This window comes from Nipponia nippon, unplaced genomic scaffold (assembly GCF_047370975.1).
Source record: "Nipponia nippon isolate SJK-2023a ecotype South Korea unplaced genomic scaffold, ASM4737097v1 scaffold_3, whole genome shotgun sequence".
Taxonomy (NCBI): Eukaryota; Metazoa; Chordata; class Aves; order Pelecaniformes; family Threskiornithidae; genus Nipponia; species Nipponia nippon.
The window spans coordinates 45140773-45158143 of record NW_028262347.1 but is presented as its reverse complement, the minus strand read 5'-3'; the positions used below and the strand labels follow the sequence as shown (position 1 = coordinate 45158143).

Below are 17371 nucleotides of genomic sequence, written 5' to 3'. Positions count from 1 at the left end.
ATCAGTTTCACTAAAAAAATACAGTTGTAAAATAAGTATTTCTTGTACTTATTAAAGTTTACTCATCTGAAGATGGAGTTCAGGATCTCTCTTTGAGAGAGGGTAAATCTGACGGAGTGAAATAGCATTTGACAAGCACGAGCTCACAACTCAAAGTCATCAGTAGAACTGTCTATACGCCTTATGCACATTTCTGTTTCCATAGCAACACATCCAATATAGCATTTCCCTTTCTTTAAGGGCTTTTTTTAAAATTTTGAATGATAACATAGACTTGTTTGATATGACAATAACATGAATATTCATGTTTTGCACCAAATGACCTAATTAAGGTCAACTTCTGTCAGAAGTAGTAATGAATCTTTGGATGGATTACCATTTCTATACTCAGTAATGACTTTTCATTCCTATTAATGAATTTTTATTTATAGGTTCTTCTTTTATCTGATGACCTTGATCTTCCTAAGAGATCCACCAGGGTGGATCCCTTCAAAGGGATGAAAACTATATTGTGTATTTGGATGAAAAGGCTTATGTAGTGTATTCTAAAATGGAATACTAAAGCTTGAGCCTTGTCTCTTTTGACGTTCTTTCTGTTTTCTAGAAATTAGGGAATGTACCATAACATTGCACAGTTCTGTAACTGACCAATCCATTAATTTAGTATTTATGCATTGTTTTCATTCCTAGAAAATGATAGAAGAATTATAAAGGACTTTCTGACATTGGCCTCGCAGAGTCCTGTTCTGGTGTTTAGTTTGCCATAATTCAAAAAAAAAACATTAGACTAGACAGTATTGCTTTGAATCCACTCTGTAGTAATATGTCATCAGCCAGCCATCACTAACCTTGAACTTCCATGTGTAGGTTGATAGCTTTTTTAGCATTCCATTATTTTCAGTTTCTCCACATCAACTGCATCATATTCACCAAGTATCAGTGTAGTTTATTCCATGTAAAAATCTGTCAGTTAAAAGTATTATATTTTCAGTCACACTTTTCTTTTAAGCATTCTGTGCTGTGTTCTTTTCAGTGTCAGTGTCTTTAGTTCTGATTTTTCAATTTTGTCCCTCTCCTTTTCCTTGACTTGTTAGTCTGATCCAACCTCTTCTACCTCATCTGATGATTATCAATATGTTATGGAAGCTAAACTACAAGAAATGATCTCCATACGTAGGAAGGTAGTCCTACTGGACTTTACTTTCTATTGCTAAATAGAATCCATCTGATTTGTTTTCATTTTCTTTAACTTATTTTTTTTTTTATTGATAATCAACCATCGTGCAGTTCAGTGCTTCAGGAGCTTACAATTTTACGATGGCAGGTTTGTGTTCAAACCATGCACAGTCTGCATGTTACATTTGGCTGATTTCATTGCTCATAAATAACTCCAATGTTTTGCTGATGCTTGGATGTAACAGGCCTTTGTAGCTGACACATTTCAAGCAATGCTGTTCAGCTGCCTGTTTAAATAAAGTTTCTTTTCGGAAAACTAAGTTTGCAGTTAGTAGTAGCTTGCTTTATGTTTTGTTTAAACCTTACTGAGATAAAAACTTACGAAGCCACTTAAATTACAGAAAGAGTCTTTCTATTTTTTTACAGGCAGAAGAAAGACATGGAAACATCGAGGAACGTATGAGACACTTAGAAGCTCAACTTGAAGAGAAGAATCAGGAACTTCAAAGAGTATGTGTATTGCAGACAACTTCTGTGCACTTTTCTTCTTTTAATTTGTCAATATAGCACTACATTATGCACTCCAGCACACAAATCTATCTACTGGTAAATGTTTTATTTATAGCAGTGACAGCAGCATCTTCCCACTTTACTTAACCATCTTAATTACTAGTTTACATCTAGTTGCAGCTTTCAAAGTATTCTGCTGATACAAAAATGAATGTGCATTAATCAATAACTGTAATTACGTTTCCTGTGGATTTTCTTTAAATGGCTACAGTTACCATAATTTTTTTTATTTTTTAACGATACAAGTCTGTACTGGTTAATTTTGGACCCTGCCAATCTGTCTCTTCTATTCTACATTAAAGGCAAGGCAAAGAGAAAAAATGAATGAGGAGCACAACAAAAGATTATCGGATACCGTAGACAGACTTTTGACAGAATCCAATGAGCGTCTGCAGCTACACTTAAAAGAAAGAATGGCGGCACTTGAAGAAAAGGTACAGTGCAAAGAGCAGTATAAGGTTCAGCTTGATAAAGATTCTCCTGTATGAAACCTGTTCTGCTTTTGTCAGGATGGAAACATCATGCTGATTTTGTATTACCGAATATTACCACAAATACGGTCTAACTTATACATTCAACTCTTAATTCAAGTGTGCACTCAAGAATCTTTCCAGGACTACTGTGAACTGCATATGCTGAATATTATGAGTCCCTGTTTTATCAGTGGGGAGTCTGATGAAGAGCTTGTAAAGGACCAATGCACAACACGGTATGAGGCAGTGAGAGAAAGTGGACGAGAACTAAGGAATGGCCACGTTTCAGATGTGCTGTCATTGCTGTATTTTAGCCTGCTGATTTTTACCTCGCTTCCTCTGGGAAGAGTAAAATGCTGTCACCACCGGAGAAGGAGCATCTACCCTTGGAGAGGGAATGTTATTTACAGGTTTTCCATAATGTGAGACACAACAGGCCTGCAAAGTTCAAATCCCATGATCTTTACATTCACCCTCCTTAATCCCTCCCTCTTCTACTTATTCACCTTCAGTTTGATCTGAGGGGAATCTTTCAGTGTCTTTTAGAAGGATATTTCTGAATCTCCCAGAAGATGTACTTCTGGTTTGAAGTACAAAAGTACATTGAAGTACATTGAAACAAAATGTTATACAAAGCAAGAAATAGGCCAAAAGAAGAAACTGGGAGAAATAGTTGTGTAAGAGTGTGACAGTTGCTCAGTTCAAGGAAAATGCAAAGTTTTTGCTGTTCCTTATAGAACGTGGTCCTACATGTTTGGATTATTTCCAGTGTTTTAAATTTAATATACTAAAACTGAAGCATTAAGGGATTTTAATTTTAAAAAGTCCAGTGAAAATGAACTTCGCTAACTTGTACATGGAGGCTACATATATATGGTGATAGCTGAATATTTAACATTTCTCTAATTTCTTTCTGGTTTATCTGTATTTTACTTTTTATTTTAATTCCTAGAATGTTTTGATTCAAGAATCTGAAAGTTTCAGGAAAAATCTGGAAGAGTCTTTACATGACAAGGTACTATAAAATACTGCAATCATATCTGTTTTTATCAAAAGTTACATATTTATTATTTGGAAATATGTATATGGTATAGTAATTACCCAACTAGCATGTGAAATCTTCCTGGCATCCATGGTAATTCCTTTAATCACCCAGATGTCTTAACTAGCCTTTAAGGGTCTCTAACAATTGTTCTGAGCTAAGTTTATGGTTGAGATCCTAGCCTCAGGAAGGCAATACTAAAATTCTTATTGATTTCACTGGCTCTGGAATTTTTGTTCTATCAGTTTTAATTCTGAAAAGCTCTTGTTTAACAGAGAGGTATGCATAACTGGTTACACTTCCATAGTGAAGAATGTAATTGCTTGATGTGATGCAATTCTTCTTAGCAGGTGCAGTGGCATTATGCTAAATATAGCTGAAAGTGGCCTTTCTTAGTTCATTGCAAATTAACCCCTAATACTGTTTAGTGAATCAGTCAAATCAATTATAAATTTTTTATTCTAATCCCAAATGGTAGGATTTTGTTTTGAAGTTATGCTTGCCTTGAGCACAGTAGGATACACAAATATATCTGCCTTCAGATTCACAGAAGTGTTTTTGCAGTGTATCAAATCCATTTAAAAGAGATTGTATGGAATTTAAAAAACATAGCTCCATTCAATACTAATATATTGTATGACATCCAAAATCAAGAACTTTGAGAAAAATAACAAAAGAAGTATCTGTTCAAACAAATTGTTAGTTTCATCTATGTTCGGTTAACCTTGTAGAAAGGCAGAGATTAAAGCCCCAAACAGGAGCTTGTAGTGCATTTTAAATAAATAAAATTTCCCTGCTGTACTACCAGAGTTATAAGGTGATTCAGCTGTCGCAAAATCAGGATCATACTTCACTATCAAGTTAGATGACAAAAAGGACAGAAAGGACATTTCTAAAGCTGTGTCAATTGAAACAAAAGTTTCTATCATTTTGCTACCAGACAATCTACACCTGAATTATGGATACCAATTTTGTCTGGGGAAATAAGGTATTTTGCCAATATTATCTCCAACATAACTTTATTGTTTTAATAGAGTTAGAGTGGAAGTGAATACAGTGGCTAATTCTTTTTCAGTCTGTTTTATGGCTTGAACGATCATATCAATTCTTGACATAGATGAAAAGTCTGGTATAAAAATCTACATTTGTATTGAAAGTATTTTTGCAAAGATTTTTTTTTATTATATTTATTGATTCTTGCTTAAGGATGGGAAAGAAAATAAATAGAACACCTCCACGACCGCTCTGTGCAATTGATGGAGATGAGTTCTTGTCACATACAACCACATAGGTCTGACTACAGAGCTTCTAAGTTCCCACTTTGAAGGATTTATTTGTTCCACTTTGATGAAGAGACTGATGAAGCAATTTCAGATGCATGGACATAATACCAGATATTAATAATCTCTGAATAACTAGCAAATGATACAAGTAGAATAACCATCAAGTCATCTCTTCTATTCAACCAAGAAATAGTGTAAAAATACTGTAATAAGAATTACTTAATCTGAAAGTAAGCGCAGAACCCTTTCCTTCCTAGCATTTTGGAATCCTGAACATTTTAAATGCTCGGAACAGCAGCGTTACTACTTGATCCCATATTCTCTCTTAATTGATTTTAAAATTCTTTGATTTCTTTTCATTTTGTTAGTAGACTATTGTTATTTGTAGAATTTGGGAACAGCGCTTTATTTTCCTAGTGGTTGCTGTCAATAGTCTTTTTGTTAGTTGGTTCCAAAAATCCAATTTCTGTGGCACTCTCATTTTTCACCAGCAGCACCTCATACTGAAGTTCCATCAACTCCCAAGAGTGAGCTGTAAAGCTGCAGTTCAATAAAGCACCTAAAATGTGGTTGTCTCTAAGTCTACGTCTCTATTTGTAAATAAAAAGGTCAGGATGCAGTCTCTGTCTCTAAAGGGCAAATAGCATGTCACATGCTGAACTATGCCTGGCACGGAGAGTGCAGTTAGTGCACAAATCAGTGCTGGTTCTTTCCCTGACCCTAGCTGTATAAGAAGAAAAAAGTAAGCTTCAAGTACAAACCTGTCCTGCCATCACTTCCAGCTAGTGGAAAAACACTAAAGAGTGCTATACAACCTCATCTTGATGCACGTCTTATTAGCAATAATGAGACTCGAATGAGTTCACTGCCTTTTCTTACTATAGTCAGGGCTACACTGGGTTTATCTTACTTTTTTAGCTTTACGAGAGCAATATCTCATGAAGTAAATGTATTTTGTGTCACAAGTAAGTATATTTTACTATTCTCATTTCCAGGAAAGACTTGCCGAAGAAATTGAGAAACTGAGATCTGAGCTGGATCAAATGAAATTGAGGGCTGGTTCTTTAATCGAACCCACGTTGTCAAGGTAATATTGAATGGCAAAAGTTTCCTCACTTTGAGTTGAAACAGAACATAAATATAAGTGTCAAGCTTTTACAACACAGATGTTGTGCGTACGTTTTTATGTTGTGCATAAAAATATCGTGTATTTCTTTAAAAATGTATAATCCGTGCCATGATTGTTACTGTTGCTTTTCACTTTTTTCATAGGTAAATTGGGCCTTATAGCAGTGATTATACACTGAAATATTACTGGGATTAAGGAAAGTGTTTTAAATTATGGAATGTTTTCAAAAGTATATCCAAATACCCATTTTTTTCCCAGGAGAGCTTAATAATAAAGTTGAAACCGTCGTCTTTAATGCTGAAACTAATTAGCATATTTATGATCATATTTATTTATTTATTCTATCAAGTACATCTAATAATTATTTTTTTATTAGCAAGAAATAACTCAGCTTTACTTTGTGTGTAAGATAAGACCACAGATCTTCAGCTAAAGATGAAGGCAGTATTCAGAGAAATCTGAAAATGTCACAACAGGGCTTGAAACATTATGCATCTTTGTGGCAGAAAAGCAATATGAGACCAATAGTGAGACAGGTATCATAGAAGTAGCTACCAACAGCTGAAATGAATATATAATTCTAGACAGACAGTCCTTCTTGCCTAAAAGTATCCCTCAAAATAAATTTGTTACTTTATTGATAATTGTGTGCCATGTCCTGTTTTCATAAGCAACATGTTAACATTTAAAACTTGCCAGCCAAAGCTCATGGACCAAGTCTAAACTCAGAGCACTGTAATCCTCTAGAGTTATTCTTGTTGGATAATTGTCTTGCTTGCATCTGGTATTGTCTGCCCATTGTTTCCTCAGACGTCTTGCTCAGTATCTGGACATGGTTTCTTCTTTGACCTTTGGTTATCTCTTGGAATAATATTTTTCTATACATGGAGAAGTGTAAATTGCTGAAATTCAGAAAGTAATGCTTGTAACTGTTCAAATTTTTGTTCCTTTGGGATGTAAGTGTGACTACAGGCATATACAACACTTTTTTGAGAGTGCTTGCAAGGACACAGACTATTGAACTGCTGCAACAAAGAGCAGAGATGTTTTTGGAGCAGCCGTCCTTGGTGAACAGCAGCCTGTCTTGCTGGGTAGATGAGTATCATTAGCTTGTGCTCTGTAAATAGGAGTCTGATTAGCCCTTGTCAAGGGGCTGTTTGAACTTGACAAGCTGTCTAAATTGTCTCGGGAATGCAGCAGGTTACCCCAAAACAGTATATTTCCCTTTCCATGACCTCACCTTGCAAAGCTGCCAGCCCTCTCAGGAGTAGGGAGGTATCAGCATTAAATACTTACTGTTCTAAGCACATATTCAGTTCTGTATTTGCAGGAGTTTGTTCTTTCAGCAGATGAATAATGAAGCTGGTAATCAGATAGGTATTCGCTGCCAGAGACTAGAACCTGGGCTGTTTCTTTTTTCCTGCCAACTTGCTGCACAAGTACCAAGAATTATCAGTTATCAGAGCAAAGTTCTATTACAGCAAATATGGTACAAACACAGAAAATAAAAAACAGTCACTGCCCTAAATGGTTTACTGTATAACAGATGAGAGACATGCAGACAAATTAAACACACAAAACCCCAAAAGATTATTGTCTGGTGCTCTAGATGGAGGGCTTAGGACATTTGTAGCCCAATTGTTGTCAAGTTTTCTTATTGGTATAATGAAAAAAGTGAGGTTTAGAGACTTTTTTAAAAGGTAATTTTTCATGATTTTTCTAATATTATGGAAGTTCCTACCAGGCATGATGAGAAGCGTAAGAGGAGATAAACTGATGGTTGTTCAGAAAAGGACATTTATGACAACAGTGTGAGCTCTGATGTATGCTCTACCCAAGACCTATATTCTAAAACATTATTCAGTATCTGTGACATTTTTATGTATCTGATTTGATTACTATGGCACATACTCAATTTCAGGAATTCTGGTACCTCTTTTTTTTTTTTTATTTGTTTCCTTACAGTATTTATTTTTCATAAAACAAACTGTATTAGTGCTTGAAATCTTCCCATTATTATTTTAGCTTTGTCACAGTATTTATAAGACAGTAATTATGTTTCTTCATACCACTCTGTCAAAGTAGCTTGTGGTAGAGGCTTTCATGTTTATCATGATGTTTTCATATTTCCCATTTATCAATATACAGACATCACAGTTATAATATTTTATCTTTCACTTTTACTTTATTAAAGTGATGTTTGAAATTTGAGACCAATGCTTCAGTCTTCCAAGTATGAGTATGTTTTAATTCAAATTAAGTTCTTCTCAAGGAAAAGTGAATCTCTATGTTTAGAAAAAGACACAGAACTAGAGCTCAGGAAAACAGTGACGCTTACAGCCTGCAGTTTTCAGCAGAGATACACATGGTTTTCTGAATTATTTCCCTCATTTTGGAAAGCAGACATTGTCTTACTTAGCTTTTTTATGTCTAGGATTAAAGCCATCGTTTTCTTCAACAACATTCTTTTCAAAGTGAGGGAAATGTTTAAGAACAAAACTTATTCCTATTCTGTTTCCCATAACCGATTATTAACATTGCTGTGAACCCTATAAGTTGTCTGTAGGTGACTGTAAGCATTTTTCCCAAGTTTAAAAAAAAAAAAAAGTACAACATTAAACTCTCATTTTATGCTCTTATACGTAGTGAAATGTCAAACATTTTTTAGGAGTCGCTATAAACGAATACGTATTTAGTTGTCTTATCAGTATAGTATTTGTTACATTTCATTTTTCTACTATAATCATGATATTCATATATTTTTATGTGGAGATTGCTTATGTGTTAGAAATAGAATTGTTCAGGTCTCCGCAGCTGTGGCTGAATGTTCAAATGGTGCATGGAGCCTTTGCTCTTCTGACTCGGCTTCACAGCTCAATGGCAGGATGCTTCTATTGCACCATGCAGGGAACTTTCACTGCTGCCGTTTGACCAAGGACAGAAAGGCCGGGGACCGTTGTACACAGCCAAGAAAAGATATGCTGAAGTCATCATGTATATGCCCCTTCACAATGTCCCAAGACTTACCAGGACTATGGGGAAAAATTGGGGGATAAAACTCTCAAAAGCATCGTCAAATAAACATGAATCATTCATAACTGATGTTATATATCTCAGGGCAGTTCACTAATATTTTCATAATGCGGAGCACACACTTACAGTAGGAAAGTGTTATAGATATCCTCACTCATGAACATGTTAACATGCTTACAGTAACCTCAGGCATATTTATTCAGGAAAGTAATGGAAGGAAAATATACAGGATAGTACATTCAGCAGCCAGTTCTGTTAATTATCTCGTCCTGAAATCTGCTTGTTTTTTCATATTAAGGTTTTGGACAATGAGTTTTACTATGCAAGTCCTTCATTTTGAAAAATCAAAGGTTTTATTCATTTGTTTTCTTGCTTAATTTTTCTCATAATATGATTTCAAGTTTTCACTTTTAAATTATATTGTGTGCCATGTTTTTGCCATTTATTCTGATATATAATAATTTGTTTGTTTAAAAAAATATATCTGTGTTCCTAGACTGAGGGTCATTGGATTGTTGCTGTTATTATTACTGTTACTCCCTTAGTCTACTTCTGTGGCTCTTTTTATAGGCCTCACCTTGACACATCAGCAGAGCTGAGGTATTCTGTGGGGTCACTGGTTGATAGCCAGTCTGACTATCGGTCAACTAAAGTGATAAGGAGACCCAGAAGAGGCCGGATGGGTGTACGCAGAGATGAACCAAAGGTTAATCCCCAATTTCTCCTCATATATTACCTGATAAGAGAATGTATTTCAGGCTCTTAAGCTTACAGTTTGTGTATTTCCAGAAAACAACAACAACAACAACAGCAAAACACAACAATACACCAAAAATAACCCAAACAAAAACCCAAACAGCAGGCTTTTTTTTCTATACATACTCAGACAAGAGTACTGTTGTACTAAAATGAAGGCAGAAAAGGTTGAAGTTCAGACATCAAAGTGCAAGCATACTTGACTGTCTGTCTTTTCTGGGTATATCTTTGTGTAAATTTTCCTTATAGTTAATTTTACACAGCATTAAAAATTGTGTGAAAATACTTTACATCATCTGTGGTAATATCGCAAGTATTAATAGTGAATTAATCATTGAATAAGTATTCTTAAATGTTAGTTGCTTTCCTTTCCCATTTTATAGAAGTTCTACTTTGCAGTTGTTTTCCATGGAATAAGCCATGTACATCCTAATTCCTGCTCAGGTAAAATCACTTGGGGATCACGAGTGGAACAGGACTCAGCAGATTGGCGTTTTGAGCAGCCATCCATTTGAAAGCGACACTGAAATGTCCGACATTGATGACGATGATAGAGAAACGCTTTTCAGCTCCATGGACCTCCTGTCGCCAAGTGGCCATTCTGATGCCCAGACTCTGGCCATGATGCTTCAGGAGCAGCTAGATGCAATCAATAAAGAGATCAGGTATGTAGCCTGAACCAGCTGTGATTCACTTATGATTACAGCTTTAAGTTTCCTTTAGTGAATGAGTTCAGGTACTGTTCATAGCAATTAGAAAACCACTTGTACATTTAAAGGATTGATAATGTGTCCGCTTTTCATTTGAGAGTATTGATTGTGTGAAGATAACAATGGCATCTTCATTTCCTAACCATAGAAATTTCTTTCAAAAAATGTTCCAAGTGAAGAACTGCTGGCCAATTGAAGAGAAATACGTTAGAGAAGGCTAACACAGGGCAAATTTGACAGATCGGTATTCATAGTCCTTTTTTCTGTGACTCCTCTTACTCACTAATGTCCTCCTATCAGAAATGTTTTATATCAGTGCTCTTCGTACTTTCTTCTGAGAATTATTCCTATGTTACATCTCATATAAGCCATGTTTTCTAAGACATGGGTTTGATTTTCTATGGAGGCATAGAATGTGATGTTTTGTGCTCCAAGTTGGGTTATAGTGCTTGGAAATAGGTGGTGAATTGAATGTATGTTAATAATTTCTGTGCAAATTTAATGGAGTGATAGAGAATCCAATGACGTATTTTAACTGAGTTTTATAAATGAAACCATATTTTAAAGCATTCTTGCATGTTTTTCAGGAAGGGTAACTTCTAAAAACTTGGTGTATGAAAAACATCCTCTCACTAGTTACTGTTTCTCTAGAAGGAGATGAAGGAGATTACTAAATGTATTAGTGACTTTCTGGTAATAATATAGACAGAAAGACTGTGGTTAGAAATATAATCAGAACCAGATTATATTTTGCCAAATCTCAATCATTCTCTGAACAAGGTAACTTTAAAGAGAGAACTCTATTGGAATATATTGAATTTGAATAACTTTTCTGTTCATGGGGGAGAATTTTTGTTATAGATCGACAGCTTTGCATTTTCACAACTCTCGTAATTTCTTCATTCAGATAAGATTACTCTGCTATTTCCTAAAATCTCTTATTACAGCTGGCAAGATAGTCAGGGAGAAATTTTGTTGTTGGGAGGGTAAATCTCCTTAAAACAGTGTATGTAAAAGAGAGAACCTTATCCGTATTTTCTGTTATTACAAGGAAGTCAGCACTGTGACCAATTCAGGAAGCTGTAGATGCAACAAATGTATTTGTTTTAAAAAATACTAGCATTTTGACAATTTAACAGGTAATTATGTAATACAGTAAAAGGTTTTCACAAGAAATTGTACCTGCAAGTGACATAGTGGGATATTACTTGTGCCATCCTGAATCAGATCACTGTTTTACTCAACACAGGATCTTGACTTCGATGCTAGGTACAGTTTTATCTCAAAAAGGAAGCAAGGATGCACATTGTAGGTAGCCATTTTTACTGGAGGTCCACTGAGAGTAGTTTATTTCCCCTACTGCTAAGCTTATACTGAAGTATAGGTTTTCATTACCATCACTGTCATTATTAAAGAACCAGGTAACTAATTTTGTATTCTTTTTTTTTTTTAATACGTTTCAGGAAAAATGGTTCTACGAGGATAGTCTTATAAACTGTACTGATTTCACATTTTCCTGGTTTGGTTTTTTTTTTCTTTTTCTTGACAAGCACTATAAGGGTTTATCAAATGATTGGAGATATCAAAAGAGATTAAAAATGTATTTTGCCTTAAATTTGTTTTGTACAAGATGACTTAAAATTTAGATTACTAAAATGAAAAAGATTGTTATAATTCCCTTTCAAAATATTATTTGCCTTTAAGTTCCTACCATGCCTCATTTCAGAAAGAACTGTAGACATTTTATAGAAATTTTGAAATGGATGTTAGGGAGGAAGATTTATCACAGCACAGGAATTTGTAGTTTTCTATTTTCAATGTATTATGGTTTCATTTATTGTACTTGCTTCATTTCACTCAGAAAAGCCTGGTTCATAGTTTCAGCCTCCCCAGACTTTGTATTCTCTCATTTAACCTTGATCCTTCATACGTTTTCCTTCTCTTTGCAAAAAAAAGACTCCTCCTAACATGGGTTTATGGGCAAAGGACTTATAAACAAAACGTTTTATTTTAAACACATTTTATCATTCTAGGTGCAATCACAATTAAAAACCAAAACTAAAGAACCCAGTGGAAGCATCCTGTTGAGGCTATATATGTTTAAGAAGCTTATATTTGTTGTTAACAAGAGAGCTATTTTAATGGAATATATTTAAAAACTTAGTGATTTAGAAACAACTGTCGTTTTTTCATCTATTTGTAGGGATGAAACAGACAAATTGTTCTGCATGTTGTCTTGTTTTATTAATATGGATTATCTTAGCAATTCCCTTCTTAAAGGCCCAATTTCATTTGACTTTAAATTTATGTTTGTGCTTTAGCAACAGAAATTCAGATGAAGCCAAATTAAGATTGGAATTAGTTTCCTATGGTAAATCAGATTGTTAACCCCACCTCCCCTATACTGTCTCCTTTGCAAAGGAACCAGTCTTCCTGAAATGTCCTATGTCAAGTCTTGCTGTTGGGCAGATTCTTCAAACTGTTTTGGAGGATGGAGGAATTAAGAAAAATAATTTTATAATTCTGGTGATTAAAAATACCCTTTTCAATATTATTTTGGAGTTGATCTATGCTATTTATGTTTGCTTTCTTTTTCTTTTGAATCTCATTTGAAAGGAAACATTTTTTACTTTTGCTTTTGGGGTATGCAGAGACAAATGCAACCACGTTCTTCTTTTATTTAATAAGGTTAATCCAAGAAGAGAAAGAGTCCACAGAACTGCGTGCTGAAGAGATAGAGAACAGAGTGGCCAGCGTGAGTCTGGAGGGCTTAAATCTGGCCAGAGTCCACCAAGGTACATCCATTACTGGCTCAGTGACTGCATCGTCACTTGCAAGCTCATCTCCTCCCAGCGGACATTCAACTCCTAAACTCACCCCTCGCAGTCCAGCCAGGGAGATGGACAGAATGGGGGTTATGACACTGGTAAGAAACTTTGTGATGCCAATTTTAGGTGTGATATTTCTAGTATTAAATACTTCCTCTTTTCACTGTATGAATGGCTTATGTCTCTAATTCTTTATTTGCCTTTTCATCATACATACAGATAGTAAATTCCCTAGAATATGGACGTTTGGGTGGGTTTGGGTTTTGTTATTGTGTTTTTAAGCATTGCATGATTCACCAGGGACATAACGATCTGAGGATCAAGGGCCTTCAGCGCACAGGCAGTAGAATTAATAACAAACAGAACTGATCATTGGAATTACTGTAATCAATTTATGTGTAAAAATTGTTTACTAATGAAAAGCTCTGAAGGAACACAATTATTACACAGTACCCTGTGGGACTATTGCTGAGTTTAAACCCCCAAGAAATGTCTAGAAGACATTAAAACCTTCTACTACTTCATATATATGATCATTTGAATATACTTCTATATTTGGTATACTCTTTTGTACTTGCAGCATTTTGTATGTATTCTTCATGGCAGTACATCAAGCACTTGAAATAAGTGCTTTGTTTTCCAATAATTCATGTAACTGATATATTTCAACATTGCAAGCAGCACATATAAATAGATACCAAGCCACTGAGTTATCATGCAAAGCATTTCTAACATTACTGTACCTTTGAAGAAATATTCTGAAATGTCTGGTTTAATTTGAAAAGGCGTTTGCGAAAAATTTAATTTAGGTCCTAGACAAAAAGAAACAGTTCAACAGTCAAGTAAGTGTGTGTCGACATATTCAAGATGTACAACTCTGATATTGATAAGAGGGCAGATGCAGGGTGCAGTGTTAAGTGTGGGCTACAAACCAGTTTGGAGCCTGGGTGAATTCATCCCTTTAAGCACTAGGAGACAATCAAAGCAGCCCACTCTGCTGATCTCTACATACGGTGAGGAGAACGGGATATGTGTAACCCCATTTTTTATTTGCTGTTTCTCTGATAATCTGAATGTCATCAGTGTCCCCTTGTGGTCCATTCCTGGGAAGCAGCAGCACTGATTCCCTGTGGAGCCTCTTAGCAGAGGGGAAATGAGCTTTGATCTCAATCAGAAAGCAGAAATTAACTCTCCTAGCTGAGAAGGTTGCTAAGAACAGCTGGGAGTGGAGCTTGACTGTTCATTCTACTCAGTTGAGAGTAGGGACTTTTGTCTACATTATCTAGCTTAGTACTCCCTTTTTCTGGGAACTGGCAGCTACTTGTATCCATCTCTACCCCTCCCAGTTCAGGATGGCGTTTGCTGCCTTCTTGGGACCTAAAGACAGCAGAGAGGAGGTCAGGGCTGGCAGTTGTGGCAGACTGTGGCACTGATTCTTTGCTGCCTCCGGTTCCCGCTGCTGAACAGCAGAAATGAAAATGTTGGTGGTGCAAACCGTTGTGGAGGAGGTGGGTGTGCAGGCTGCCTCAGTGCCACCCGCTTCACCAAAGCAGTACCTTCCCAAATATGCAGTTTGGCTCCATTTCACCAGCTGTTTAAACTAAGCAGTCTGGCTACAGATAAATGGCAATGGTTAAACTGACATTCCAGCAGACACCTGCACTGCCTGGTTGCCTTGATTTGGACACAGTAGCTTTAGGTCAGTAGGTTCGTCAGATTCAAATACAAAATGACAGCATAGCCTCTGCACTTCAGTTTGCCATGGCCTCACTGGCACCCAGCTCTAGTTGTGCTAAAGCTCAAATGGATATGTCTGTATGAGTTGCAGTTGAGCTCTTGACATATAAGCTGTAGAAGTAGCACCCCACTGCATGCTCAACAGCACAGCCCACAGCTTTGCTCACCCTCATCAACCATTTCAGGACACCTCTGCCCTGCACTGTTTCAGCAGGAGTTCGATGTTGAATATCTCCTCCTTACGTGTCAGGGACAGACATGACAGGCTATCAGATATCATCTAAGTAGAAACTTGGAGTTGGGAAGAGCTCTGCAGAGGTCTGGTCTCTAGAGCCCAAATTTTCTCATGATCCTGTAGGGGTTGGCTGGAGGAGCAGTACTGCATGAGTTTCCACGGCCCAGGTCCATGCAGTAAATAAATTCTGCAGGGTATCTTCAGCTTTTCTTGAAGGAATGCGACATCTACCAAAAATAAAAATTAAAAGGGGGTTGAACAAGATGTGTTCTAGCAGCCTTCGACTGCCAAATAATGCTGCAGTACACAAGATGGGTGAATTTGTATCTATTGACTGAAAATGCCAGTTAGATTAATATGGGATAACTGGAGAGAAAGACTCCTTTTTCAGGTATGGTATTTGTTGATGATATTTTGTGTTTATGCTTGGTTAGACACCAATATATTTGTAATATTAGATAAAACTTAAAATCTCTGTGTTGAGGGTAGTGGAAGGATTTATATGAAAACTCCAAAAATAAAAAGTGTTACTATAGGCTTGCAATGTCCTATTATTTGCTAAGCTTAGGAAAATGAAGAAGATTGTAACTTTAGAAAAAATAGCTGCTTTCCCAGAATGGCATATTTGTCAGGGGTTATCTTACGTTATGACACCAAGTGTATAATTACTATATAATATGGAGAGTATTGAATTAATGAAATCTTCTCTTCCCACTTCTGAATGTGAGGACAATGAATGTGTGACATTTTGTTATGTTCAAATAATATTTATTAATCATTCTTTTTTTGTTGTTGCTTTTGTTACCAATCTAAGCCAAGCGACCTAAGGAAACATCGGAGAAAGGTATGATACTGGGGTTTTTTTTAAGTTTGGGAGAGCACATTTATCATATTCCTCTGCTATTTATATAACCGGATTCCTTGCCAGCCACTGCATCCTCTACGCTCCTTTTTGTTCAATTCCTGAACATAATCATTTTAATCCTACATGGAGAGGCTTGCAGGGCTCACAGCTTAGCCAAAGAATCAGGGCCCACCAGTGACACCTTGGAGTAGTAGCCTCTACAGCACAAACTTAGAGGAACACAGTTAAAAACAAACTGTGGACACAAAAGAATTACCTTCAAATGTATTTTGGCCATTCTCCTTTCTGGGGGAACCAGAGTCAGATTACTTGAAATCTTCTGAGCAATATAAAGTTGTTTACAGAATTGGCACTGAATATGGGATTTATCTTTACATGTGAGGAGACAGTATTTAAGATAAATCATTATATGCTGTAACAAAACTTTTTGTTCATGATTACTTTCAAGCATTCTGACCATTCTGTTAACAAGCTATGGATCGAGTGGTCCTGTTTATGTCTGTATTTACCTTGTCCCTTACATCCCTGAGAAACTTTTACTTGAATAATCCTGTTTAATGCAAGAGACTCACTCACATATAAGGTTATTTTCACGTTTAGACCTTTACTAGATCAACCTGTTTGGCATAAAAGAAATTAATTTGTTCTCCAAGTGTAATCTCTTTTCTTTCAAATATGTACTTTAAGCTGCCATATTTAGGCAATTGCTCTTTCCCAGTAGTTTCTTTCAAAAATAAGAATCCTTACAATTTGCTCAAAAAATTGCACTTGAATCTATACATGCTTCAGTTCACTTGACAAATTCGTGCAGCATATGTTGAAACTTTCTTGAAAAGCTAATCTGCTCTCATGGAGTCTCTCTTCCCCAGATTGCAGTAGTTGAAGAAGATGGGCGTGAAGATAAAGCCACAATCAAATGTGAAACTTCTCCTCCCCCAACACCCAGAGCTATCAGAATGACTCATACCCTTCCTTCTTCATACCACAATGATGCCAGAAGGTAAGATATTTATAACATGAATTGATACTTCACATATTATTTACCACGTGTTATTCTTTTCAAATCATGTTGTTGTTTAACTATTCCAAAATGACCTTATTTCTTTATGTTTCTAAATAATTTAGGAAAGAAGATGTGATTCTTTCACTTGTGGGGAGATTATTACTGAAATATAACCAATTAATTTGTTTGCAGAGATGCTCAGAAAAAATAAAAAATTACCTGAAAATTTTGACATGGTATCTATTCAATGTCTTTGTTATCATTTTGTAGTAGTTTGCCTGCTTCACTGGAGCCAGAAAGCATTGGTCTCGGCAGTGTCAGTAGCAGCCAGGACTCCCTGCACAAAGCTCCCAAGAAGAAAGGAATCAAGTCTTCAATAGGACGTTTGTTCGGTAAAAAAGAGAAGGCTCGACTTGGACAGCTCAGTAAGAAATTAGTGGTAACAAGCCAAGATCACCATTTCACAATCATTTTTCCATTTTTAATTTTGCTTCTTTTCAGTTTTCCAATTTGCTTATTTTTCTCTTTAGT

General features: G+C 36.0%; 1 protein-coding gene across 9 annotated transcripts in view; it reads left to right on the top strand.

Annotated features, from left to right (window-relative positions):
- The window catches only part of PPFIA2 (PPFI scaffold protein A2), a 352807-nt gene that overhangs the window by 292485 nt on the left and 42951 nt on the right, over positions 1–17371 (top strand). For 7 of the 9 annotated variants that reach the window (XM_087765245.1, XM_087765241.1, XM_087765238.1 and 4 more), the window contains 10 exons: positions 1603–1686; positions 2049–2180; positions 3172–3234; positions 5540–5631; positions 9277–9412; positions 9907–10127; positions 12861–13098; positions 15787–15816; positions 16707–16837; positions 17111–17265. In XM_087765245.1, the coding sequence (XP_087621371.1) occupies positions 1603–1686; positions 2049–2180; positions 3172–3234; positions 5540–5631; positions 9277–9412; positions 9907–10127; positions 12861–13098; positions 15787–15816; positions 16707–16837; positions 17111–17265 (1282 nt within the window). The remainder of the gene's footprint in view (positions 1–1602; positions 1687–2048; positions 2181–3171; positions 3235–5539; positions 5632–9276; positions 9413–9906; positions 10128–12860; positions 13099–15786; positions 15817–16706; positions 16838–17110; positions 17266–17371) is intronic. The other 2 variants (XM_087765246.1, XM_087765242.1) reach the window with 1 other exon arrangement.